The sequence below is a fragment of the Chaetodon auriga genome, chromosome 7, assembly GCF_051107435.1.
Source record: "Chaetodon auriga isolate fChaAug3 chromosome 7, fChaAug3.hap1, whole genome shotgun sequence".
NCBI lineage: Eukaryota > Metazoa > Chordata > Actinopteri > Chaetodontiformes > Chaetodontidae > Chaetodon > Chaetodon auriga.
The window spans coordinates 24455699-24483698 of NC_135080.1; the positions used below are offsets into that span (position 1 = coordinate 24455699).

Here is a 28000-nt window from a genome sequence, read left to right on the forward strand (position 1 = left end):
TATTGATGGGACGTTGGTCAGGAAGATGCCAAGCCTTCATGGGACAAAGGTAATGGTTTGCCCATGTGAAGGTCTCTCTTCGTGGGGTCTCCAAACACATGAGGATCTATGGAAGTAAATCCGTTGCTGTGCACACTCCACAAAATGACAGTTTAAAATGCAGAATGTACATACATCCTGATTTTATGGGGATCTGACAAGTTCCTCCTGTGTACCTCCTGGAGAGCGTTCTCAGTGGAGGCAGAGGGTAGAGGATTAACACCTGAGTTCATATCATTTCCTCAGCATCCTGTCCAGTCAAAGAAAGAGATAAGCACAGATTCAAGCCAGACAGAGTCAGGATTTTAAGACACCGCTTGCCCACCTGTCAATCACAGAGATGGGAAATCAATGTTGGCAGGTCATTGTAAAAAAAAACAAACACTGATCTTTGTTTGCTTTGCAGAAATGACCCTGACAGTCTTCTAGTGAAGACTGTGCTTTCTCCCACTGCCAAAATCACCACTTTTGCCAGCTGCAGAATATGTGAAGGGAGCTGAGTGAATTGGGCTCTGTAGTCAGCAATGGCAGAGAGAAATTCACCTCTACGCTTGAGGAGAAGAGTCATTGCCACACTTTGTTGAAATGAGTGCTTGATTGCAGCAGACTGTGACTTACCCCGTCGCATGCCTGACGCTGTGCATGTGCAGGGAGCGGAGAGTGCACCACTTCTTCCAGAGCGACATAAGCCGAGTTTCCATTGAACTTTCTTGCCTTTAATTTTTATCGATGCACAGACTTTTCCATCTCAGCCAAATGTGTTCTAATTTTTGTTGAAAATTGAAAATAAAATGACACTTTTTGTCAGAAAGACTGTCTGTGGTTATTGATTGACACCACTCAGCCACCCTGTCCCCCGTGTAGCCTACTTAAGTCCCAGAAAACAGGCTCAGTGAGTGTATTCAAAGCAAAACTCAAAATATGTTGAATAATTGCTTAGAGAGAGATCATTAGTTTGCTGGATGAGTCCTGTTGTGGAGAGCAGAATACTTAACATGACGAACATGCTCGGCATTCTGCCTGCACTACCTGACAGAATGACAAAGAAAATGGTATCCATTATGTATGACTTCATCTGGAGAAATAAAGGCATAATCAGCGTGACAGTGAAGTCCTTCACAGAGGGAGGCGTGAATGGAGCCGGCGTACCAACAATGACTGGTGAAGTCTAATTAAGTTGAACCGGTCACAGACTAATAATAATAATAGAAGCATCTTGGTTAAGAGGCATTCTTTTTTCTTTGTCTTTGTCTTGCCTTTATTTCATAGTGCAGCTGTAGAGAGCCAGGAGGCGCTGTTTTGCTATGGACTCTTCAAATGGTTGTTTTTATTCTGCATGTTTTCATAGACGTTGTTCAGTCAGATTTCATGTGGCTGTCAGGGCTGATATGGAGGAAATGATCATGAGAGGAAGAAATACAAGTCAAAGTCCAGATGTGCAGAAAAAGTAATCATTCTTCAGAAAAATGGTCCCTGTGACTGACACATTTTTATGAAATTATTAGATTGTTAATGTTGATGCAATGTGGAAGTAGCGCTTTACTGTTGCAGCTGGTTGAGGCGGAGCGAGTTTGAACTACTTTATAGTTGGGTTGCTTAGTTCAGTGGTTCCAAACCTGGAGGTCAAACCCCCTCCTCAGGCTCATGACATTAATCTATGGGGCCATGACATGATTAATAGAGCTGGAATGAAGAAGAAGAAGAAGAAGAAGAAGAAGAAGAAGAAGAAGAAGAAGAAAGCATTTACAGCACACATCTGTATGAATTAGGTAATTAATTAGTTTTTGCTTTTTGTGAAATATTGTGTATTTTAGCTCTTTGGGCCTCAAACAGTTATTTAAATGAAACCACATGACATCTGAAATGTGAAATGAGGACCAGACACTGCTTTATTGTAATGATTCACAAGCCAAAAAGGTTTGGAAACTGCTAGTTTAATCTTCAACCATGTGTTGTATTTTATGAGTGTATCATACATGTATGTTTTTTATGTAGGATCTTAACAAGCACAGTAAACAATGACAACAGCAGTGAGCGGCATTTGTGTCAGACTGAAAAGCTTATTGCTGATATATTTTATTTCACAGACCTAAAATGTCCCTTTGTATTATTAGTAATGAAATACCTCTCAGGCTGTCAAAGGAAGCAGTTCAGAAGAGAAGATGGCCCAGCTCTGTACACTTAAAACGAAAGACTCTGATGCAGTGTAAGGAGCTGTTAAATCCACACACAGCATTTTGACCTGTCGCAGTAAGAAAAGCACAGGTGTGAATAATAAAACACATGACGTTTGAATTCCATCTAGCTGCTTCATTTTCTGGCTCCTGCTGCCATGGCTTACTGGGACACCTGAATAGAACAAGCTCCTTAATGTCATTAGTAATACTGGTGCTTTTTCTGCTATAACAAGTCACATACTCTGCTGTCAAAGAGGTCCTGTCCATATAGGATTATCATGGGATTTTAGAACAGTGTTTATGTTTAGGCAAAGAAGAAAATTTCATTAAAAAATGATCAAATATAATTGTACTATGATGCATAAGGCTTATAGCTAATCATAACAGAAGCTGAAACTGGATGATGTCTTCTTTGTGCTTTTCAGAAGTTGATCCTCTATAAAACAAGACTGCAGACTGACTGAAAAAGGAGCACGCAAACAATAACCAGGAGGAGAGAAGACATGTTTTGGTGTCAAAATCAGCTTCTAAGTATTCAAAAGCAGTGCAAAAACAACAGGCTACTAAGCAAAACCAGACCTGCAAAGGCTTGCTTTAACAACATATGACACTGACTACTGTAATGGAATAAAACCCTCATATCAATCCTCAGATCACATCATTGGTTTTAAGAGGATCTAAATGGAAATCGAAATCACAGCAAAGTGACATTACTGTTTATTCACCATTTTTCCCTCTTAATCTTTATGGAAACTGAGATTTTCTCTGGCTATGAAATGTACCTATAAATAAAGCTCTGCCAGAGGTAATTTACACTTTCGAAATAAGAGCGCTGTCCATAATATAAAGCCTGGTTCTGACCCAGTGGAGAGGAAGCTCAAAACAGAGAGGAGGATGCAAGTCTGAGCACCTAATGATATAAAAGTGGAAATGAAAACAGAGGATCCTCCTGCTATAAAAATTCTGTTTGAAAGTCTTTATTTTATTGGGGGATAAACTTTGGTTTTTAATTCGGCTCCAAACTGCTTTTCTTTGCAGGATCACGTGAGACCTATCACCCACCATAACATGATGTCTCCACTGGCTGCTACAACCAAACTTTCAGCCTCTCTTGCATCACTTTCTTGTCAAACTCCATTTTAAGTGACGCATTGTGTTTTGGAGAGGGTGCAAACAGGCTGTGTCCAGCTCTCTGGCGCCATCTAGTGTTGTACGATGTCTTACAAGGATTTTTGTTCGCATGATACGTAACTATGAGATCTAACCACAAGGTGGCAGTAGTGTATAAGAATGAAACACCCCTTCATAGCTGCGACTACCTTGTAAAGACCTGTTTTTATAATCTAGGTACGTTGTTGAGGCTCCTGTAAGTTATGCAGATATTCTTTTATTTATACTTTTCACAGTTTTACTCTGGCATTCCAACAAAGAGCTGCTGCTCTCTGTCTTCCTTTCTATCTGTGTAGATAGAAACAGTTAAATAGACTTACTATTAAATAGTGGTTTTGCCCCTGAAGACATCCCCACCTCACAACTCAACACAAGTTATGACTGATATTAGTCAAACAAATGTGCATCAGGCCTCAATGGTAAAAGGGAACAGTATGTGCAACATTGCACTCTCAAATATTATGAACTGCATGACATGGCGTGTGTGTGTGTGTCTCTCTCTCTCTCTCTCTCTCTCTGTGTGTGTGCACGGTGTATTAAGTCATCATGGTGACTGCTAGCACAAAACATTGAGGAAAAAAGGGGTTTTTCGTTCTTTAGTTCTGAGATGTGGCCACAGCGGTTACACAGTGTCTAATCTCTAAATATTTAACCCGGAAACATACTTAGAAAAATAACAGCACACAAGCAGACATTCAAAGTTCAAATATCTGCTGATGCAACTTTGGGGGGAAAACAGGGAAATGGCCAGCTTCATGTATGTACGTTTCTGGTGTTATAACAGTTATTCTATGAAGAATGTATTATGATAACCACAGGTTTGGAGATGTCAATCACTCAGTGTGAGTGTATGCCCAAACTTCTTACTCCCACTACACTAATGATACGCCACCCACCACTGAGCTGTGAGTCACTCCAACAGAAGGACTCATTATTTTGTACATAACTAGTTACAACCACATAGATACATTTTTGATCCATTACTCAGCTGTATCAAGTTCAAAGCTGTGCTGCCTGCTCACGTGACCTGATACAATCTGCAAATCATTGACTTTTATATGGTAGTGATGAATGGTGAGGTGTCGTAAGTTTTCCCGAAGTTCAATTTTCCTCTTTAATAATAAGATAGTGGGACAAGTCCATGCAGTGTGAGGACAAGCTGTCTGTCTGCCCCATGCATGTGAGTGATTACTTGGCCAGGGCAGTTCTGAGGGAAGCTGATGTTTAGCTAAGATAAGCTGTAAAAGCACCTGGCACAGCCACAAATGCCCCTACTTAGAATCTAAAAAGGGAAGTTCCATAACTTCCTGGATATGGCTGCCATACTGAGGGACGTCTCAATGGCTTCAAGAGATTATGGCATTTTTCCTTTTTTAAAGTCATTTTTGTACTAGATGTTTTGGTTTTAATATATATAGTTTAACAGAGACTTGGTGATCCTCCTGCTGCACCTCCACACTGACAGCAGCCTGTTGAGCTGGTTTGGGCACCTGGTAAGGATGCCACACAGCTGCAGACGTGATCAGAGGCAGAGTCAGGACCAGGACCAGGACCAGTGCTGGATGATGTATTCTGATACTTAACTGTCGCAAAAGTGGCAAAACCGGAGAGTAAATATACTCCATGATGAATAAAACGCCTGAAATCAAAATGTTACTCCAGTAATAGTATCTAAGTAGTAATAAAATGTACTAAGCTTCTAAAATGGGTTTGTAATTCAATCACAGATGAATGTGCAAGTAGCATTTTACTGTTGTATCTGGTCAAGTTGGAGATACTTTTGACAATAATACATGTATTTTTATATATCATTTATATTGAATTATAATATTTTGTGCTTTTGAATATATTATATTAGTTGTTGGGGAGTTCAGTCTTTAACTACATGCATTATTTCATGAGATCACTTTATGTTTTGTAGGTAAAGCATGAACACATTCCTCCCAGACATTTGGTGAAGTCGAAGTAAAGTAACATCAAATGGAAATACTCAAGTAAAGTTCAAGTCTGTCAGAATTGTACTTCAGGACAGTACTTGAGAAAATGTACTTAGTTACATTCTACTGTCCAGGACATGCAGAGGGTGTTATTTCTCCCCATGACTCACACCATGAATGCCATATGTTTATTAGATAAGTGGATTTTTATTCCAGATGAGATAACTTTCCCGTATTTGATTTGATCTGATAAAACTCACCTGCTCGTAGCAGAGTCCACATTTTTTGTAATACTTTTTTTGTTTTTGCTACATTGCTGTGTTATTATATGCTGCTTTTTGTTCCGCCACATATCAACTTGAAACAGAAAAGGCAACATTCACGAATGATTGAAGGACCTTCCATCAAAAATTGGCAATCAGATTTGAACATCTCACTATCTTTAAGTAGTTCCACTGCATGGGAGGTAATTATTAACCTAAACAATACTCTGAAGGGACTTTCCTGATTTGTTTCATATTGTTCTTTGAGCTGATATAGTTTTTTACACTGCACTGAGTGTTGGATTACATCTCAACTTGTAAGGTTAAGATAAACTTGCACAATCAGAGCAAGGCTGTGATGACAGAATACTAAGACTGGCTGCTGGAGAGTCTTTCTTCCCCTCTTACTTATTCCATTTGCCACTTATTCAACAATAGCAGCTGTGCAAGCACTTTGCAGCTCTTTCCTCTCTGTTTGTTTCAGGCCCTCTCAGCTCAAGTCTGGATCCTCTTCATGGGGTCCGTACAGCCAGCGCTGTCCTCCCAGAGAGACAGAGAGGGAAGGAGAAAGAGAGAGAGACAGAGAGAGAGAGTCATTAAGTGAAAGGTGAAAGTGAAGCCACAGCCTCCAGAGCTGATTTATTTTCTCTGCAGGTCCAGGCGTGTTTCAGGTCTTTAAGGCTTGGCATGTATACACAGGTCAAGACCCAACAGCACTGGAGCCTGGCACGCATGCATCCACACACACACACACACACACACACACACACACACACACACACACACACACACACACACACACACACACACACGATGTTTTCATCACTTGTGGGGACATTACATAGACTTACATTCATTTCCTGGAGACTTACCCTAACCCTAACCTTAACCACTACCTACCTGTTCCTAACCCTATACCTAACCTAACCTTACCTAACCTGCAACCCTATCCTCAGCCTTTACCCTAAAATGAATGATTTAAATTGTGGGGACCTGTATTTTGTCCCCACAAGTAAGGTGAGTCCCCACATGTGACTGTGTAAACAAGTTTTTGTCCCCACAACGTGAGTAATACATGGGGACACATACACACACACACACACACACACACACACACACACACACACACACACACACACACACACAATTCACTCCTTCCCCCCAATCACTTCACTTTCAGCTACTTTCACCCCCTCTGGCCGACTACCTCCTATAACGACTGCTACCTACAATCGCATTCCTTCGTTTGACTCTCGCCTTTAATGCTGGCACAGTGTTTTGAATACGAGTTTATTTGGAAATGCCATCACACACAAACACACACACACCCACATACCACACAACACCCAACATGGCCCATGAGAGGTCACACATAAAGGACTTTGAAGTTGTGGAGGTCACCAGAAAGAAGTTTTTCCCGTCTTACCACTTCTCATAGAAAACACAGAGGGCATGGTCATGTTTAGTGCCCCGAGCAGTACAGCTCTGCAGGTCAAGTCACCAAAATATGCTGAACATACACCAGCTGCCACACTTTGACATAAAAAGGGTTTCAGCGCAAAGGCCACTGCATCAAATGTTGGGATTAAGTGCCTCACTGAAGTAACATTATGATTAAAGTGACAGAAGGCAAACTTTCTGCTGAGCAGCTCACAGTTTATTTCATTGGTTCCCACATGTTTTGGAACTAGGGCACTCCTTGAAGAGACTGACGTTTTCATGGCAACCCTCATTCTTCATGTCAGTTTCAGTATTTTTTGTCTTTCATCCTTTAACTTTTGCATTAAAGTTTGTGCCTGAGGTTGCCAATGTGCAACATGTTGTAATACAGGTATACTGTTAGGTCACACCAGGGGTGTTTAGGTCACATAAGTTATTGAAGTGTTGGATGATTGATTGTCTGTATCTGTGATTCACTTCCTGTTTGTGTTGGATCAGAAAACACATTTTGAGTGCACCTTTTTAAATATAGTTATTTTGATCTTTTCTTGTCTATTTCTTTCATTTAAATATGTTTGATGATTGCTGCCTTGGTTTTATGTGGTCAATCCAAAAATGTCAATAAAAAATGGAGTAGTTCATCCTTCAGTCACCTGCTGTGAGAGGCAATGCTGTCAGCACAGTGGTCATTCAGACACATTGTGGCCTTGACCTGACATCCCCCTTCTCTGTCTCTGTCTCTCTGTTCAAATCCCTTCAGCTGAATGAATTGTTGTTTGCATGACGTTTTGAGTTTAAAAATATGATGCCGAAGCACGGCCATCATTTTTAACTGCTGACAGAAAGATGAGTGTCTGATGAAAATATTTAGAGTCAATGGCTGCAAAAAATATCCACAACTATTTAAATAAGGCCAAAAAACAGGGCATATTCAGCATATGGGAAACAAATAACATCTAAACTGAGAGTTAACATTTGCTCGTCTGAAAAAGAGATGGATGAAATATTTGAACTAAATATATGTGTAATGGCATTTTCCCTGCCTGTGGCTATACTATCATTAGTGTAATCATCATAATCCCAGATTTGAGTGTTGTGGCCTTGCCAAAAGTGAACTTGTTGGGAAGCCATAAACGATGGGACATAGTGCTTAAAGGGAAATTTAATACCTAATTTTTGAGATATAATCTGTCTGTGTTTTGCAGGAATTAATTTCTATTGAAAGTGTGTAAACTGACTGTTTGTCTACCAACTGAGTCTGCCCCATCTGCTCCTGCCTCATTTAACAAGTACAGCCCACCCTCTTCACTGATATGTAACTGTAGTCTATGAGGAATATCTAGCTGAACGAACATAGTTAGCGTTTCTATTCTCTAAGACTTTTCCTGAACCTGGCGACATGCCAGCAGGTTAAGCCCTGGGGACCTCTAGAGGAAAGTGTGTGTACCATAGTGTCCTCTGTGAAAGGCCTCAGGCACCCTCTCCTGTTATGCGCACAGTGAGATACAATCTGACTTGACATGTTTAGAGTTAGAGGACTTTAGCGCTGCCGCGTGTCTCTTCTAATGTGGCCTTTAAAAGCAATAATAGCATAATTAGAAATGGAATGTCACTTGTTCAAATGCAGATGTGACCACGAATTCACACATCTCAGGGGATCCACAGATGAATCACCCATGCCCCAAGTGGAGTGGAGTGAAGCTACTGAGGGCAACAGCAGCCGAAGCCCTTGAAGTGTAGTGAAAGCAGTGGAGATAGGATCAGCTCTGAAACCCAGCCCACAGGCTAAACTGACGAATGAGCCTCGCAGTGAGAAATAACTGTTGCCCTCATGGACAGATGGCTCCATCTTTCTCTTTCGCCCCCCCCCCCCCCCCCCCGTTTCACACAGTCTTTGAGGCCACTTATCTGACTCCACAGTACAGTTACGGCACCAATGTGCCCAAGTGCCTCATTATGAACAATCTCGAGCCTGAGCTCTCCCCTCTTTTGAAAACCTCTTTGCATCAGCTATCTACATTAAGCCACACTTTGCATCACTCACAACACACATTCACAGATCAGCAGCACACAAAAGTCTAGTCTCATAGTGGAGTGAAGGACATGTTGGAGCTGCCATGAAGCCTGGTGTGATGATGTGAGTGTGGGCTTTTTCTCTGCTCTGCGTCTTCCACTGCTTAACGTTTAGCATGATGCTCAGGCCAGTGTTAGGGTTTTAGGGAAACAAGGTTAACCCACATTTCATCTGCAGTCAGAAGCTTCTAAATGCATTTTGGGCTCATACAAACCTTTATGTTTCCAACTTGTCAAAGATACCATCCAACTTTGGAATGTTTTTCTCTGTATTGGCAGTTGTTTGCTTCCTCACCATCATTGACTGTGGAAATGGAAATGTATAGATGGAAAAATGGGCTTAATTCCACCAACGGACAACTAGTTTGAATTGTTTGTCACTGACAAATAACGTGTCATTTGCTATCATTGTAATCCAGAAAAAATAAAAGATATGCGCATCAGTATATATGAAAAAAAAATAAGGGAATAATTCATTTCGGCACTGAAACATGCAGACGTGTCTGAGTTTCTGCTTGTGGTTTCTGTGCGTTGCTGGTCACTGAACCCTGAAGAACATGCAGGTGTTTCCCTCCTGCACTACCAGATAGACCAACCAGGCCAGACAGTTTCAGGTTCAACATTAGCCCGCGATTGACTTTAGTCTGCAGATTTTTGCAGCTGCTCACTGTGCGAATATGATGCTGGTGGAAACAATTCATTTGTCTTAAGTAAAATATTAAATTAGGAGTAAACATCCTGCAGAGTGCTTGTATGTCCTCAGAAAGAGGGAGAACTCAGCTGAGCTGCACGCTGTAGCTGCGACCTGTCTCACAAGTTGAACTGAATGGCAGACTTTTGACCTAAGGCTAAGGTTACGTGTCACTGTTTCAACTGTCTACAGCATCATAATAAGTTGTGTTTGCAGGCTAGAAGAATATGATATGGTGATGATGGTCTAAAAGGATTTTAGTGGTTTTCTCTGCACCCTGATGAGAAGCTTGTGTTTCTGACACAGTTAGTCAAATTGAGAGATCCCTGGCAAGAGCCAAGAAATGTCAGCTGTGAGTTTTCAAAGTCACATTCTGGTGAACCCTAATGTCATTTTTTTGTACAGAGTAATAAACATGTAAGTTACGTCTTAAATGAGCTTGTTTCAAATTCAATTCAGTTTATTTATGTTTGTTGTAGTAAAACATTCATCTGTAGTCAGTGGTGGAAAACAGCTCAGTACATTTACTCAAGTTCTACAATGCTGAAGTACTTTACTTGATTTACTTTTCAGATTTATTTAATTAATACAAATTATAATCAATAAATAAATGATGGAGTAATATTTTAGAGATAAAACTTTACTGACTTTATTGGACTTTATTCCTACGGAGACATTCACAAGTCACCCAACAGTAAATAAGATAATTAAAATTGAAACCTTTGCCAGCTGCAACATTTAAGCAATGAAGTAGGAATAATTTTAACGTGAAACTTTAATACAGATTATTCTGAATGGGACTACTCTGTGTAATGAGTACTTTTGCTTCATAAGTACATTTTGATGCTCTACTTTTGTACTTCTACTGAAGCAAACCTTTTGAATGCAGGCTTTTACTTGTAATAGTGCAGCTCTAAACTGTGGTATTGCTACCTTTACTTCAGTACAAGATGTGAATACTTCTTCCAGCAGTGTCTGTAGTTAACTGTCTAAAGAGCCTCTTTCCAGTCTCAGGAAGAACACTTTAACTACTGAAGTGACTGGAAACACAACTACGTGCTGCATCAGACCACGCTCGATTTGAACATTGTGATTTTTTTGTTTTTTACTTTTAATTTGCAGCTGCCTGGAACACATTTCAATACAGTGTATGGAAATTAGGTAAACAATCCATTGAATGTTCAGCTCCAGCACCTCACAGGACAGGATACTCGAGAATAACAGTGTGCTCAAACAAAGAATGAAAGTGCTTTGTGTACCTTTGCTCTGTGTGTAGATGTGTGCAACCACAGTCATTTTGAGACATTAACACAATTACTGCAAACAAATGAAACCGCTGGCAAGAAGCCTGGCAGCTTATACCGGTCTATGCTCTGCATTCAACAGGATGGTGCCACCCGGTCACATCTGGGGGGACACATGTCTGATAGCTTTTTGGCCAGTGTTGCTCTGTGTTTTCCAAGGAAAGGAATTATCCATCCGCTGCATGGGGGAGGGGAGGGGGAGGATAGGCCGAGCTGATGTTTTAGAGTCACACATTAACTCAGCCATCACGATTCATAACAGAAAGGTGTTTTTGCTGCTCAAACAAAGCTAAAGCTTTCATTGTTGAGCAGCAGATAGGGACAGGAGTAAAAGCAGGGCTGGATTTAGCCTGTTTGGCCTGGGGCTGAGGGGCATGTTGTTACAGTAAAAATGCACTTTTCTCTTTAGCCTTTTATACATGTGAATAATTGTTGTTGCCAACCCTCCTCCCTCCAAACTTCTGTGAACTTTTTCCTCTCTCATTTCATGCTTGTTGTTGCTGCCTTTGTCATCCTGTCTCCTTTTTTATTTTCATTATTTTAGGGGAACTTTTGCCTGAATGAGTAAGTGGCTGGATTCAAACCAGCAACCGCTGCAATCATACTGCCCTGTGTAGCTGCTAATGCTATTTGGCCACCGAGACCAATCCTGATGCCTTTTTTCATTCAGATGTTTAAGACATCAGAGCAACAGTCAGTTTTATGCACAAGGACAGTGGCTAAACATCTATACTGGATACATGATCAACATCAACCACAGTGGGGTCTCCCTGCAGCAGAGCTTTGCAGTTGTTGGGAGGATCTTGATCATCTGATGCTACTCACATGCCTTAACAGGTCAGCACTGGCAAAACCCTCTTGTTTAAAATGCCACAGCCGGATACGGCAGACAGATCGGGCTAAAAGCAATAGGTTTTATATGAAATCTGGTGTTACGTAAGAGAAATAGTAATGACACACCTGTGGAATGAGATAAGCAATGAATTTGGTGATAATAATTAATAATGAGTTTCAGAAAACTCTCCTGGGTGCTAATTTTGATACAAGAGAAAGAGGATTGATACCAGTGATACCAACAAAGTCAGCCTAAGTTAGCATGTAGACTGGAAGCCTCTAAAGCTGACTAATCAACACATTGTCACCCGTTGATTTAACCTATGCAAAGAGAGAAATCAAAAACAATAATAATAAATAAGGTAAAATAACTCTGTTTTTAGGGACAGCTGTTTCGTGATAAACAACAGTTTAGTCCTATACTCATCACCACTGTGCAGCATGTCTGACAATAGCGCTGCCACATTGGTGTGAGCCCAGCCCAGTGTGAAGGCTGTTGAGGAAGTCTGTCATACACACACAAAAACATTATTTGCATCAATGGTTTTTAAATGATTTTCCTTTTATTTGTCTGTGATGTTTTTGAATGTATACATGCAATTCTCCTTAATGTTCTCTCGCCTTTCCTTCGCCTTCATGTTGGCATTATGTAGCCTTTGGGTTTCTCTTTTTTAAATGTTTTACGTCTCATACTCGTGATTCAACATTGTATCAACATTGAAACTAGATGCATGAGGGAGATTTGTGGTTAGAGAAGCTGACATCCCAGGGGGATTGTTAGCCATCTTCAGGCTGTTATAAAGCACGTCCGTCAACCCGCCACTTTGATTTTCTTCAGTTTAACTTTATGAGATAATCCAGTTAAGCAGTATGCACTGGGAGAAATGTAAGTACCATCCATCATTGCTCTTTTTTTACAATCCTACAAAGTAACTGTGAATTCTCATTTCGTGATTGTCAGATATTATCTTACATATAATCTATCGATTAATAATTGATAATAATTGATTAAGAAAGGTAAAAGAGCAGCAGGCATTCTTTGAAATTTACAACAAATACTGAATTGTTCAAATATGGGTTTCACCTTTGTGTGCACTGCATTTATCGTCATTTAGAAAAGATAAACACAATAATATGAAGACGATATCATGTTCAATATCCAGTAATGCCGTCCAGTACACCTGCCTTGCAATGAATACAGCCTTCGTGAAGTCTAATTGTTCTTTTGAATAGTAGTCTGGTTGAATGTTGCAGATCAGGGTTTGTTGGGAGACAGAATGTGATTGAGCCTAACCTGTTTGAATTTCTGCTGTCACAATTTGGCCCAATTGCAGTAAATTTTCAGAAAAAAATTGACTGTTTGCTAATCAGAAACATAAAACCCAAACTAGTGGATGGCTGTGCTCTGCGCTCAGCCAGTTCTCCGCTGATAATGTGCAGCATATTAAAGAAAGATTAAAGTGAGTGAATTTTAAGTTTTGGGAATGTTTGGTGAACAGAGGGAAAGAACGACAACCATTCCTCTTGTGATCTGTGCCAGGATCAGTGTTGAAACTGTTACATCGGGCTCCTTTGGAAAGAGGAAGGTGGTCATTTGGAAGTTGGCTGCGTGTTGCTAGTGGGCTGTAATCTTGATATGCAAAATGGTAGCTGGCCTCCATCATAGTAAAATACTGCACAGCTGTGGGGCTTCCTCTTTTTTTGTTGGTTGAGTCCCTGTGTATGTGCCACGGTGATTGTTTGTCTGTCTGTGTGTGTTCATGTGTAATTGTTTCAGACAGAAAGAAATGAAAAACATCTCCTGTTCATGTGAGTTTCACTTCAAAGATCCGTACTGTAGCATTTTATTTCAAGCTTGCATTTCTGCTATCTACTGCACTGGAGCATTTCAGGCACACTTTTCAGAATAAAAGACTTTTGAAAAATAGATACAGACAGATAAAATGTGCAAGATTATGATATTTTTAAACCCAAAAGAGGTCTTATCTAACAGCTGTCATAAAAATCTTGATTGATCTTTGGTTTTGCTACACTTTCTCAGGCTATCAAAATGTGTAACCAGGAGGATCAAAGCATAGCGTCGATTGTTCACATCTCCACAGAATGCTTTAGTTTAAATGATGACTCATAAAGTATGTAGCTGATTTCATTTAAAGGCACCATGAATGCTCTGTACATCTGCTGTTGTAAATCACTTGCCGTGATAAGCACCACACCCCTGTTTGCAGCACACTCCTCACACTCCTTACTCCTTTGCCAGGAAACTTTGTTACTGTTGGCTGTGTGACAACTGTACTTCCCGACCTCTCGCAGCTCTAGAGTTGCTCCCGTATGTTCAGGATGGCACACCAGCCCTTCTGTACAGCAGCTCGACAGTTAGTACTTGATCAAATGAAACCGTGATGTGCAAACCTTGCTGCATGCTATCCAGAAGGGACATCTTGCCGACTTACAAATAGTTTGTTTACAAGACAGAGTTTCTCGTGAATTTCTGGGAGTGGATAGGGTGAAAACTATTAACATTCACTAAACCCCTTCCCCAAATGGCAAGTGCACTAAATTGTGTTTATCTGTTATAACTTAGCATGTTATAACTAGCATTCTTAGCTCACCGCCTTCAGTAGTAAGAGCATTTCATTAGTTATGAACATTTGTTGGGTCACAGGTCATGTTAAATGAGAGAGCCCCCACTGTGTAAGCTGGTCCTGGGTGCTGCTATATGTTGTAAATAATTCCAATAAAACACAAAACAGGACCTCTGTGTTGCTATTTAAAGTATATTAGTGAATATGTATTTTCTTATTTTTTTAAAGGTAGGATATTTCCCCCTTTTATATTTGTAATACCGGGACTTAATTTACACTGCACTAGAAGAACAGTGTAGTTTTTTCTATATGGATCATCAAGCGAGGATGCTGACTTTTCACCTGTTACCTGTTAGCTTTAGCACAATGTAAAGCCACAATATAGGAGCCTTTTACATTCAATACTGAAAACAAGAAAAAACCCGCTGGTGACAATGTTTCCTGCCAAGTCATGGAGCTGAACTTAATTAGCTAGATAGCTGAATTTGATAAAATCTGCAAACCACAGTTGTTATTTCAGCTGTCAAAGTTGATGGTTGCCGACTAATGAGAAGCCCGCTTCAGTCTGCATCTGTTTTACATAAGGACCCACTGTTTTTTGAACTGCTATGAGTTTTGAGTAATGAATCTCCCACCATCATTGTAAAATACATGTATAGAAAGAGAGCAGAAAGCTTGACAGGCGCAGCATCAGTAACAAAGGGGTTGAGCTTGGTGGACTGTCAATTGTCTTTCCAGTTCCTGCTTCTGTTAAGCAACATAGACTTGTCTGTACATGGCACATTGTTACACTTCAGTCAACTGCAGATAGGAATCTGGACTAGATACTGACAGGACACCCACAGACTAACAGAAGTTTTTGCTCTGAGAGACAAGGTGTCACTCCTGCTGTCTACCCAAAATACACAACAAGATGTGGATGTCCTGGTAATTTGGAATATCTGACAATATTGTACTAATATTTTAACCCAAAAACCAGCACAGCCAGCTTGTGAGTGTTTAATTTGGGTTTTCTCAAGTAAGTAACTACACACCAAGTTTAACTGCACACCACCACAGGCTCACACTGGCTTAACTACATGCCGCCGCCACTGCCCCTTTAATTCCTCCCCAACACGCAGCAAGGCACACTAAGCATCAAATTGAACTTGTTGATGTAATCACCTCAGGACGTTTGCAAATCTACCAAAAGAGAAACCTCCAGGACTGTTTGTTTTGTTTATGTCAGTTTCTGTTGGCAGAGATTTCTCATCAGTGATTACATTAAACACCATGGCACGTTTAAATCAGGCGGTAGGGGACACTCCTCTCCGAGGCACTCTGGCTTTGGGATTTGGACAAGAAATTTGTTTGAGACAAGAACTCTGTCTTCAGAAAAACCTCCTGCAGCTTGGCCTCAGAGAAACTAAAATGCCGAAGGGGTTCGTAATTACAGATGGCTTTTTACAAAGACTGCCAAAATACTGAACTTTTCACCCATTATTACAATCCATCACTTTAAGACTGATGTGTGTGTGTGTGTGTGTGTGTGTGTGTGTGTGTGTGTGTGTGTGTGTGTGGCACCAGGATGACAGCTTAATTTTGATTTCAACATTGGTGGAGACGTCTATCAGGAATTATTTATGTCTCTGTCAGAAACCACAGACAACATGTTCATGTTGAAATCAAGCTACTTTGAATAAGACTAAATGCTAAATTTTTTTATGTCAAACTGTGAACTACTATTACTCAAAGCAAATAATCTACAAAGAAGTAACTTTACAATTTGTGCTAATCTGTGTCAATGACCTGTATCACATCTCATGATACATCCAGGTTGACATTATTGTCATGTCTATGCAAATAATTTCTTTATTCCAGGGCCACATGCACGGCTGTTGATCATGTGTTGTATCACTCAATTTCCTAGTTACAAATTAAACTATTGTACAAATTCAGTAACTATTGTACATCTGGCAATGTTGGTGTAAACAAGGATGATGTATGTGTGACAGACCGGATGAGTCTGTGTAACAAAATTAGTGGGGTCAAATGTCCCCTCTCTCTCATTTTTGGAAGGTTGAGTGACAGCAAGAATGCTCATCACTTTTCTTAGTGCTTAAACTGTCATTTCATTCAGCCCCTCAGCCTTTCTCAGGTGCCTTCATGGTTCTGTTCATGATTGGCGGACATCAAACACAATCCATTTCACACAGACTGCCACATATCAAATGAACAAACATCTGAACTAACTGAGGGATGAAGTTTTGCACCAAAATTTGAGCTTTAGAGCACAGTCCATGTTCAAGTTTTACACATGGTGTCTAATGCATTGTTGGGAGATCAGGGACCTGTAGCCTTTTTATTTAACTGGTATCACGAGGGCCGTTGTGGTGCAAGCAATGCAGTATAGATCATATCTGCAGGGTTAGCAGTCTGTACACTGCTGTAAAATGCCATTACTCTCAGTGACTTTGTGGCCTCAGGGTGCACTGACTCATGGCACTGTCTGCTGTTGCAGATGCACATGTGCAGTGTTAATAATAATAATAATAATAATAATAATAATAATAATAATAATAATAATAATAATAATAATAATAATTTATTTGTAGAGTGCTTTTAACAATGCTCAAAGATGCTTTACAGGAGAAGGGTCAGATAAAAACAATAAGACCATACAGGATAATTAAAAGACAGTCAATAAAAGCAAAGCAGAAAAGAAGAAACCTCTGATCTACAGAGGTGGGCCTTGAGGAGTGATTTGAATATGTTGAGGTCATTACAGTCATGCAGGGATTTGGGGAGTGAGTTCCAGAGAGTGGGGCCAGAAACTGAGAAGGCTCTGTCCCCCCAGCTCTGGCACTTGGTCCTGAGAGGGGTAGAAAGGAGGTTGTTGCTTTGGGCTCCCTGTCCATCAGATGGACTTGCTTACACATGCTGGAAGTCATGGGTTGGAAGCATTTCAATGCATAAGGAGACCATTTTGACTCAAGAAGATACTGAAACCCAACATTTTTCAGTGAAATATTCAAATGAATATGAGTGCATCAGTACAGAAAATCCTTACTGTGGTTTCATTGGCTGGAAAAGACAATAAACCCACAGATTCACAAATCAAGAGCAGCCACAGCTGGTGTCACCATGGACATTAAAATAGCACCAACTAAATATTACTGACATATTTTTATTGTGTTAGATTTAAGTCAATGAATAATGTTAGAATAATTTATGATTATGTTTTGATTTTGACCACTTTTAAAATGAAACCCATGTCCACAGTGCATCACATATCGACATTAAACATTCTAGAGTCCATCCAGAGTCGCACTAAGCCCTCTTAATATACTATGTGCTTTGCAAGAACAGTCATACAACGTAGTACGACAGTAGAATGCATGACAATAATCATTTCTGAGAATCACAATTGGTCAAAACCATTTTACCCATGTTTCTTAAAGGTCATAAAATCTAAAAATAGCTAATAATCACCATACTTATGTCAATATAGGTATCTCACCACAGCATCCATTAGTACAGTAGCTGCCCTGCAGCTTATTATAATCAAGGACATAACGAGTGATGGGGGTCAAGTCCTCTTCATTGAAGTATGAAAATTCCGGCCGCCCCCACCATCACTGATGCACATCTTAAATAGAACCCAGTGTGAGACAACTGGTCACTTCCATATTGTGTCTTCTGAGGAATCCTTGAAGTGATCACAAAAAATGGAAATTTGAACATCTTTCATATGAAAACTTGGCAAACTCCATCTGCTGAGGAAAATTGTGTGATCCAATCAAAAGCCCAAAAACTGCTACTGATGGACTTTATCACCAGCTGCTTCCCAGATCAAGACTGCACGACATGACGGTGTTGGGAAAGATGTTTCCCAACCTTTTTCTTTGGCTCGTGTCTCCTTGAAAGCTTAAGCAATGTGTCCAACCTTATCATAGGTTTAGGATCTCACTGAGTCATGAGCAGTTTAAAAGTGATTTGCCCGTCCCTAAAATATTTTACTGTGAATAGTCTGAAAAGGTTTAACCTTGTATTTTAAAAGAAAAAGGAATAATTAAGAAATAACGACATCACAATCCTCTCTGGAACTGTTAACAATCTTGTGTCACATTTATTCTGTGATCCATTTGGGATTCCAATACAAAGCAGTCTTTGTATTGTAGCAGCAGGTTTGTGGCACAGTGAAGGTATAAAAGCATCCACAGAACATCATTTCTCACAGTCTGTTCATAAACAAGATACAGATTAGAGGGTGTTTGCATTGTATTTTTTCTTATCATGATGAAGATGATTGAAAGATTACAGTACAAGCTCATGTAGTAATTCTGACATATGAGATGAGTACACAGCATTTCTCATGCTGTCAGTCTCTGTTTTAATGAGCATGGTGCATAATAATGGTGCATATAATTAGCAGTTCAAAGTGAATTTACTGTGACATGAACTCGCTATAATGTAAGATTTTACTACTTACTGTGTTGCAGTTTGAGACACTATTTTTGTGTATATGACGAATGTTTATTGTCACAATTTATATATGTCATCCTCAAATCTTGTAATACTAATACATGGATAAATTAAATGAGTTCATTTTCACTGTCCTGCCTTATTTCAAAACTCTTTTTGGTGTCAGAGGACATTAACGTTAGTGAGCCTGCTGAGCCGCCATCGCTGATGTTCATCACAGAGACTGCATCCAGACAGCTGAAGGAGAACTGAAGTCATATGCTTCCCTCTCTCTCTCTCTTTCTCTGTTTCTGGCCTCTCTAGCGCCACCGTCAGCACTGGCCAGGCCCAAACCATACCAAGGTGTTCGAGTCAGAGACCCGGTCAAAGAGCTGCTGAGAAGGAAGAGAAGTCTGGAGCCGCACAACACCAAGACAGTGCCCCCTACTGTGGTGAGGACACCATGACATGCAGCTTTAACATGCACTTTATTATGCACTTTGAATCATTACTGCAATTTGCTTATTGATTTTGTGAAATTTAAAATAAGAAATGACATTTGATCCTCACTCTGAACTCTTTAGCACAGGCTTACACACTGACACATTGTATAACTTAGTTTCATACAGGTTTGGAGAATTTACTTTGGCCCTCCACCCTTTCCAAAGAAAATCACGCTCCAAAGTGCAAACACTGAAAGCACATTCCTTCCTGTGCCTTTATCACAGTGTCATTAGTCATAAGAAACACAGGATTTGCTGTAGCAGCAGGTACAGTATGGAGCAATGATTGCTCAGGATTATGTGCTGCAGGGCTAATCAAATATTTCAAATATCTCAGCTTTGTGAAATTTTCAAACACTGAAAATGTACTAAAAATGTAGAATTTGTGAAAATAATAAAAAACACAGCAGCAGAATTGCTTCTATATGTATTTCTCTGCAAAACAAAACCACAAACATTTGTTTTCAGTAACAGCTAGCTTTTTATGTTGTCCTACACTGGCTTCCATGACAAACACATGAACATTTTTGTTCACCCGTTTTCTCTTTGCTACACAGTCAAATAATGAGTAAATAACATGGTGCATCCATAATAATGCTCCCTTTACTGTCTTCTGATGATTTATCCCTGTTAGTCTCCAGGCTGACATTGTTCACTCATCAGAATTGTCATGTAGATGAACAGAGTCAACGATATCGATACTTTCTGCTGCAAGGAGAGACAAGCGGAGATCAAAAGGAAATGCACGTGGCTGAACCTCCAGATTCATACCGTGCTTGTAAAAGTGAACTCTGTAGCTCTGAAGCAGCAACTAGACAATGGCATGACAAACTCAAGATTGTTCTGTGGGGAGTAATTTTTCCAAACTGAAGAGCTAACAGATAGGGCCCCTGTGGGGCCATCAGGACCCAGGGCCTATCCCAGAGCAAATGGGGGAATTTTGTTCTTATATAATCCAGGTGTTTTTCCATGACAGTTACAGCCATTCCCTGCATGGCTCCAGGGCTGGGCACACAGCCCTATGCAAAATAACTTGCAGCCTTGCCAAAGATCCCTCCCACTTGCTATTTGTTAGACCTACCAGAGCAAGAGGGGATAGACAGCATGTGCACACAGACACACAGACACACAGACACACACACACACCCCTTCACATTCTTTGATAAGACAGAAAAAAATAAAGGATCACTTGATGCAAAGTGCAGTTGCACGTCTCAAAATGTACTCAGAAATACTCATCTTTCACTGTGAGAGCACTTCTCTGGAAACTCATACTGGTTATCATTTACGGGTTCATCAACTCCAGTTTACACCATTTTTTATGAGCAGTTTTCATTCCTTTTGTGTACTTTTGACCTTTGAGGGTCCTCCCCATGTACTTTATCACTATAATACTGTGTTCACACTCGTCATGCTGTGTTCCTTGTCAAGAGTTACATGAGAAAATGATTACCTCTCTCATCGTGTACACTACAAAAGCAGTGGTTTTACAGGGAGTTATATGCTGGAGTTATTTATCGGCACAACCAACCAACTTACCAAGCTCAGAGTGATGGCAAAACTCCTGCCCTGACTCAGAGTTGGACATTTGACCAGACCGTTGTTTGGGGTGAAGTGCCCCTTTAAAGGCTGACAAGTTCCAGCTTTAAATCAGAGGATGGCCCTTTTTTTTTCCAGATTGGCTGAGCCTGATGTGAAGGGCAGCAGGTTGATGATGGACAAAGCACTTGACACAGTGCCTTGATAAAGTGCTCTCAGTTTACAGTTAAACACACCCAGCATGGACCTGACAACAACTGGTATCATTGATATTAGTACTCATTGCTTAATGTTATGACAGAGCAATGTAACACTCTACTGCTGTCAAAGCTGTAAAACTAACCAGCTGACCTTTGTGCTGCTGTTGTCCCTTAGGCATCTGACAGCACAGGTCAGGTGACAGGAAGCTCTCTTTCACTGCTCATGCCAACATTGACACTAGCTGTCAGTACTGTCACTGCTGCCTCTCTCATTCCTTTTTATTGTTCTTATTACACATTATGTACTGTATCATTGCTTATTCTGCACTCACCCTTATAGGGACTGACAGAGCAACGCATGCACATGTCTTTCCCAAGAGAGGGAAATATTTTACTCTATTATATTATTCTGACAGCTGTAGTCTATACCCAGCAGTATACAATCAGTTGGCACAGAAATCTGAAATGGACTCTGCATTGAAGGACTACAACATTAAAATTCTCTCACATGTATTTATTGCTCGTCAAATCTGAATAATAGACTATAACAACATAACATAACATGAGACATTGTGCATGGTGAAAACATATTCTTCCAATCCTAAAAACACCAAGAGAAAAACATGAAACATTGGAAGTGTCTGGCTGCATCTCTGCTCAGTGCTGGACATGATAGACTGGTGCCCTTCAGTGCACAAGTAATGAATAATGATCTCACCTAAAACAAGGTACCTTACCTTGAAAGGATCTTCATGGATTTTTGGCTTTTAGCTCTATGGTTCATTGCTCAGTGTTTCTGGCCCAGATATCTTGAGCACTACTAAGATTTGTCACATCATATTCATTCATCTATGCTTTTTGGACCCTTTAAAACATTTTTTAAACACAAGGTATACCTAGAGTATGTTTTGTGATTTCTTCTGCTTTGACTGGTAATTGAAACATGAGATGATGAATGATGCCAACAAAGGAACACAAATTGATGACAGAATATATAAGTTGGGAAATGTACAGTTGAACAAACAAATACATTCAAGAGGAAAATTGTCAAAACAACAACAACAACAACAACAACAACAACAACAACAACAAAAGATAAAGTTTGTTTCTGTAGTCTTGGAACTCCGGAAGAAAAATAGCATTTTGCCTTACCCTGATGCGTTTACAGCTACATTTATTGTGTGTCTTATTCATCTGTAGCTAATGTCTGTTTTAGTCATGTGACATGGAGGAAAGTTCCAGAACAGTTACTGATGGACAAATGTGTTGAAACTGTCTGAACATAAGCTTCTGTCATCACCACCTCAGAAGCAGAGAGGGGGCTTTAATCTAAAGCCACCGTTTTGATCTGATGCTTAACAATCCTACGGGATGAATTTAGGAAGTTCTAAAGGCAGAACCATCTCCTGAATTAAGTAATATAATATAATATAATATAATATAATATAATATAATATAATATAATATAATATAATATAATATAATATAATATATAAGTCACAAGAATAAACTACTTATAGGTGAGTTGAGACTCACAGCCTGAAGAAAGAAGCTGCTCTGTAGTCTGGTGGTACAGCAGGCGATACTTCTGGATTGCTTGTGAGACGGCAGCAGGGTGAACATGCTATGGCTGGGGGGGACTGTATTTCAGTATCCTTCAGGTTCTGCACCTCACTTCACTGATATCACTGCTGATCCATAGATGGGCTCTGCAGAAACTGCAGGCCTCCTGCGCAGGACATTGCACAAACATGCCAGTGTGTAATGTTTCCAGTCAGGAGGCTTTCGATTCCTCCTCTGGGTCAGGAATTTTGCCTTCTCAAGTTTCCTTAAGAAGTACAGTTGTTTCTGAGTTTCCTTTACTAGGGTGGAGATGTGCGAGGCTATGACAGGTTCTCTGTGATGCTGATTCCCAGGAATTGCCTGAATCCACCTCAGCCCCACTGATGTAGACAAGGGGTGTGTCTTTGCCACCTTTTTTCTAAAATCGACATGACGTTGAGCAGTAGGTTGTTCTCTGTGCACCACCCATCAAAACTGTTGATTTCCTCCCCAAATTGAATTCTCATTATTGCTTGAAATCCGCCACAAACTTCAGAGCAGAGTTCTCTCATGTCGAGGATGCAGTCATGGGTGTGCAGCATGAACCATTTCTAGACGCAGCACTTTCAAATCCAGAGTTTTAAACGTGCACATGTGCCACCAGTTTTTCTTTCTCCCTTTTAACGCTTTATTACACATGCATGAGGGGCTTCTACTTTGGTAGCCAGTGATGTGCTGGATCACCTGCTCCATATCTTCTTTGTTATTGCTGTTCTCTCTCTCTGCTTGGTGCCAGCTTTCAGTCTTGCTCTGGCATTGTTGCTTCCTCTTCAAAGACAGCTTTTTTGACTCCGCACAGGCCTCCCCTCTCTCCATTCGTCCAGGCTTTCTGGTCATGGATTACATCAGTAATGTGATCGCCACATCATCAACACATTTGTGTATGATGTCACTAACGATGTATATTCCCCAAGATTGATGTGGTTTTCCTGGGTGACAGCATCTCTGAACATCTGCCTGTCTGTGCACTCAAAACGACATTTATTTCAACGACATCTGGCGGTTTTCCTCACCAGATGGAGTTTGCTCAATTGAGACCTAGTAATGAAGCAAAACCACAATATTTTCTTGTCATTTTTGGATTAACCCCTAACCTTCAGGTGCCCTGTGCAATCAACATCTTATGTAAAGAGTTGCTTTGTACATCTGACCATTTTCCACCTGCAGTCCGATATAAGGTCAAAATGAAACTTTCACTCTCAACCCCTGAATTACATTAGAAGGACATAACAAATGTGGACACGTGATACAATAGATTACAGGATAAGTTCCATCTTGAAACAATAATCACATCGCACAAAAACCACAGTAAGATTCCTACATGATTTGAATAACTCAGACAGCTGAAGCCTCATATCAGTTTCAGCTGACAGTATATTCAGGGTTGAAATTGCACTGAAATTGCTTCAATAATGGATGTCATTGCAGCCAGCATTGAAGAAACAGAAGAAACAATTACAGTGACCAATAACTCTGTGCAAGCATTGTATTACAATATAAGATCGAGTTGAGAAAGTGTGAACCTGCTGTGTTTTCAGAGGTTTGAGAGGTCATCTTGATTAAAGCTCTTTTAATACAATTGATACAACTTCTGAGAAGAGCCTTCTGAGAATTGTTAATGGTCTTCCTAATCTACTTCCATATGGGTGTAGCCAGACTCCAGCCTGTCTCTTTGCACAACCTCCACTGGTGTAAAACAAGTGTGTCTGTTGCACCCTTAGGCAGTATGGTATCCACCTACACAATCTGATCAGTTGTATAGTGGCAGCTTACAGGTATTCAGCAAACTATGGTATGTGGAGCACATGCATCCACTGTTGTTTTCCACCGTTTGCCAGAAAGATACAGATCTATTTATCACATATTTTTAAGAATGTTTTATCATGCATAAAACCTCACAAATTTCAGCTTTAGTCAGACATAAATTCATTTTAAAAAGCAGATTTTGCACAACACAAAGTGTTCAAGACCATACCAGTATGTGTCGATAGTAACAAATTCTTATTTGTATCTCTAACACAACACACGCACACACACACACACACACTTAAATTATAATCTCGGCTCAGCTGCTGCTCACACCTGGACTTGATCAGTTCAAGTGTAAATACCACATATTTATATATCAACATTAGAGTGTGACGAGTCCTACAGCAGGGACATACGATTATGGTTCTACTGCAAATTATTGACATGCACACCTGACTTCTTTAATTGTTGTTATCTGTTTTTTTTTAGGATGTGGTCGCACACAACAGCCAGTCTGCATACACACAAGGTACATGTTCATCCGTAACAGCTGCGTCTCTGAGTTACCGCACACATTGACCAAATTGATTACTGTAAGTAAAGCACATGTCTCTGCTTGTTCCTGAAGACTCGCTCAAACTTCTCTTTGAAATTCAGGCATCTTTGGCTCTGATGTTGTCGGCGGCTCCCCTGCTGAGCCATCGAATTCAGTCAGTGATGGAGGGCTTCAGTGTGCAGCATGGAAAGCTGCGCCCCCTGCCACCAGCGCTGGCCTGCAGCCTGCTGTAACACCCTGGTCTTCATCTGACTACAACCAGCAGGACCGTTCCGTTCAGACTCTGGCCTACTCAGCCACCCCCTCCCTCACTGCTGATGTGTACATGCAGACTCTGTGCCCCAGCTACACCATGCTTACCTACACACACGCGCCACTGCTCACTAACTTTGGGGTGAGTAGGAGGCAACTGCAGAACAAAAACATGTTTAAAGTTTTGGTGCAGACTAAGAATCCTGGTGGCCAGCACCATTGCTTCTCCAGGAAGTAATGCGACTTTAAATAATTCAGGGAATTCAGGGAAAAGAAAACTCTGCATTACTCACCGTGTCAGCCATAGTTTCCCTGCACAAACCGGCTTCCTGTCATTTCATGAACTTCTGATATGCTGTATTGTTTGCATTGTGTAAGCAGAAACAATCTCAACCCGAACAAGACGATTGCAGTTTTGAGCAAATGTTTGTGTCTCTGCTAGTTTTAGTTCCTTTGTGATCAGCGTTAACATTTAGTCATATTTGTTGCTGTTGTTCCAGACCATACCTATGACCCCCGCACCAGCCTCCCTCCCCCAGATGGAGCTCCCAGACTCAGGGTTGACGTACCTCCCCTGGGCCCAGCCCCTCACCACCATATCTACCATGCCCAGTCCGGGGGTCCAGTTCGCCCCTGGCTCTGCAGCCCTGCCTGGGTCACCTCTGGTCCACATGCCCTTGTCCATGTCTTTGACCACCATGATCCCTCAGCTGGAGGCTCAGAGTGTCGATCCTCAGCCACAGATACTTGACCTCCCGCAGCGCTCAGACCACCAGCTGGACCCTGAACCACAAAGTCAGTCTCTGGATGAAGATCCGGGGGTAGAGCCAGAGTCACCGAGCCTCCTAGATAAACTTCTGGAAGATCAAAAGAATGATGGCACCAAGGAGGACAAAGACTCATACAGCAACTCTCTCTTCATTCCAAGTGTGTGAAAACAGGAGAGTTCTAGTGTCCATGGAGAGCAGTCATTTTTCTGTTTGTTTTACAGGATGATTAAATGATAATTTGGGTTTATTACAACTTGGGTCCTCAATTTCTGGCTGTGGGCATATTCTCTATATTATGATAGCACTGCACTCGTAATCATTAATTGTTAATTGTTAATTGCTGAGATCAGTGTTAAAAGATTAATAACCTGGGAAAATGGGTAAATCCTCTCAGATCCAAGACACTCAGGGGCCAGGCAGGGCCCCCAGGTTGTCTCCTGACATCTTACTAATGATGTTGCCACATTACCAGATCTTAGCAGTTAATTGTGCATAGGTAAGACCTAAGTTGTAGTAAAGCAGAATTAACTATTATTAGTTCCGCCTGTTTTTCCTGCAATGAACAAAATACCATCTTTTCATTTTTTTGTTTTTTGTTTTACATGCATATGATATGTAGCAGAGGGAAAAGCAATCTCTTTCTCTGTTTTTGCAGAACACAGTTTAGTATTATTTTATGCTTACATATTGCAATATAATGAGAATTTATGTGCTTTTTGGATGTTGAGTTGAGTATACACGATATTAATGCTTTTTATGCTTTTTCTTAACCTATATTTCATTTAAATTTAATTTTGCAGCAAATACTGTCATCAGAAAATAGGAAAAAGTTGAAGTTCTGTCAGAGACAACAGCCGTTTTCTGAGACAGTATTACAAGATTATTAAGTGCTGGCCATCTGCTTACCTTTGCTTCATTAACACTGTCAGTTGACAGTAGCCTGGATCAATATCATGAGTCCTGCACTGCTAATTTAATTTAAACGGATGATTTGTATCAAACCAAAGCAGAGTTGGGCTCATGCTTGTGGGAGTGAGTCGATCAAAGAGGAACAAAATTAAGTTGTATGTTAGGTACTGACTGTCGGTATCTGTCTGTATCATCTAAGACACTGTGAAGCATAACAGTATGCTGTTTTCAAATGGAAGGAGGAAGATTTCATAGCTGATAAGCATATTGTACATGAAAACATACCATGGATATGGGATTGTTATTTGAGTCCTGCAAGACTGTATTAAAAAGAAGGTCAGAGGTGCAGCGTGAAAACTGTATTCTGTTAGAAACAAAAACAGTCTGAAAAGTTCATGCTTCCCTGGGGTGTCGGCCAAGGCCAATGAGCACGTGTCGAGTCCTTTAACTGACCTTAAAATGAAAATACATCAGGCAAGATCTTTGTGTCAAATCTCACAGATCTTATAAATCACAGATGAGTTTCCAACAGAAAAGCTTCCCCCAGCCCTGATCAGCCCCCCCGACCAAGGCAAGCTGAAACAAGAGTGACATGCAATGCATTATATTTCCATGAGAAATATACAGCACATGACATGTTAATACAGAGATACAGCAATGTGAGCCTGGTAAAGAGCAATAAAGCTGTAAAGTTTAATGAAGAGGGATGAAAATGTTCTAAATCAGTAAATATGATAAAGATTAGTCACTCAAGACAAACAAATAATTATGGTAAAAATTAAGTTGCAATATGTTGCATGCTTTTTTGGCACTGAACATTTTTTAATGGAATTTCTAAGCTGCAGTTTTATCTTTCTGCCATTTAGAGCCGCCAATGTGCTAAACCGTCTGCTGCACCAGGAACTGTTTCTGCCTAAATGAGCCTTTAATGTATGACCCTGAGTAGAAATATGCAAGATAGTTT

General features: G+C 40.5%; 1 protein-coding gene across 1 annotated transcript; it reads left to right on the forward strand.

Moving 5' to 3' along the window:
• The first annotated feature begins 12754 nt into the window (after positions 1-12754).
• pou2af1 (POU class 2 homeobox associating factor 1) lies at positions 12755-27383 on the forward strand. The gene is made up of 5 exons (XM_076735706.1): positions 12755-12814; positions 19281-19408; positions 25039-25078; positions 25207-25499; positions 25858-27383. The coding sequence occupies exons 1-5, from the start codon at positions 12799-12801 to the stop codon at positions 26290-26292; spliced, it is 912 nt and encodes a 303-aa protein (XP_076591821.1). The 5' UTR covers positions 12755-12798; the 3' UTR covers positions 26293-27383.
• Positions 27384-28000: the final 617 nt, after the last annotated feature.

What these genes read in the sequence shown, in the direction of transcription:
- pou2af1 (XM_076735706.1), top strand. An exon ending in AGACAGTGCCCCCTACTGTG is followed by an intron (nt 19,409 to 25,038) that starts GTGAGGACACCA and finishes GTTTTTTTTTAG; the next exon opens with GATGTGGTCGCACACAACAG. An exon ending in CACTGCTCACTAACTTTGGG is followed by an intron (nt 25,500 to 25,857) that starts GTGAGTAGGAGG and finishes CTGTTGTTCCAG; the next exon opens with ACCATACCTATGACCCCCGC.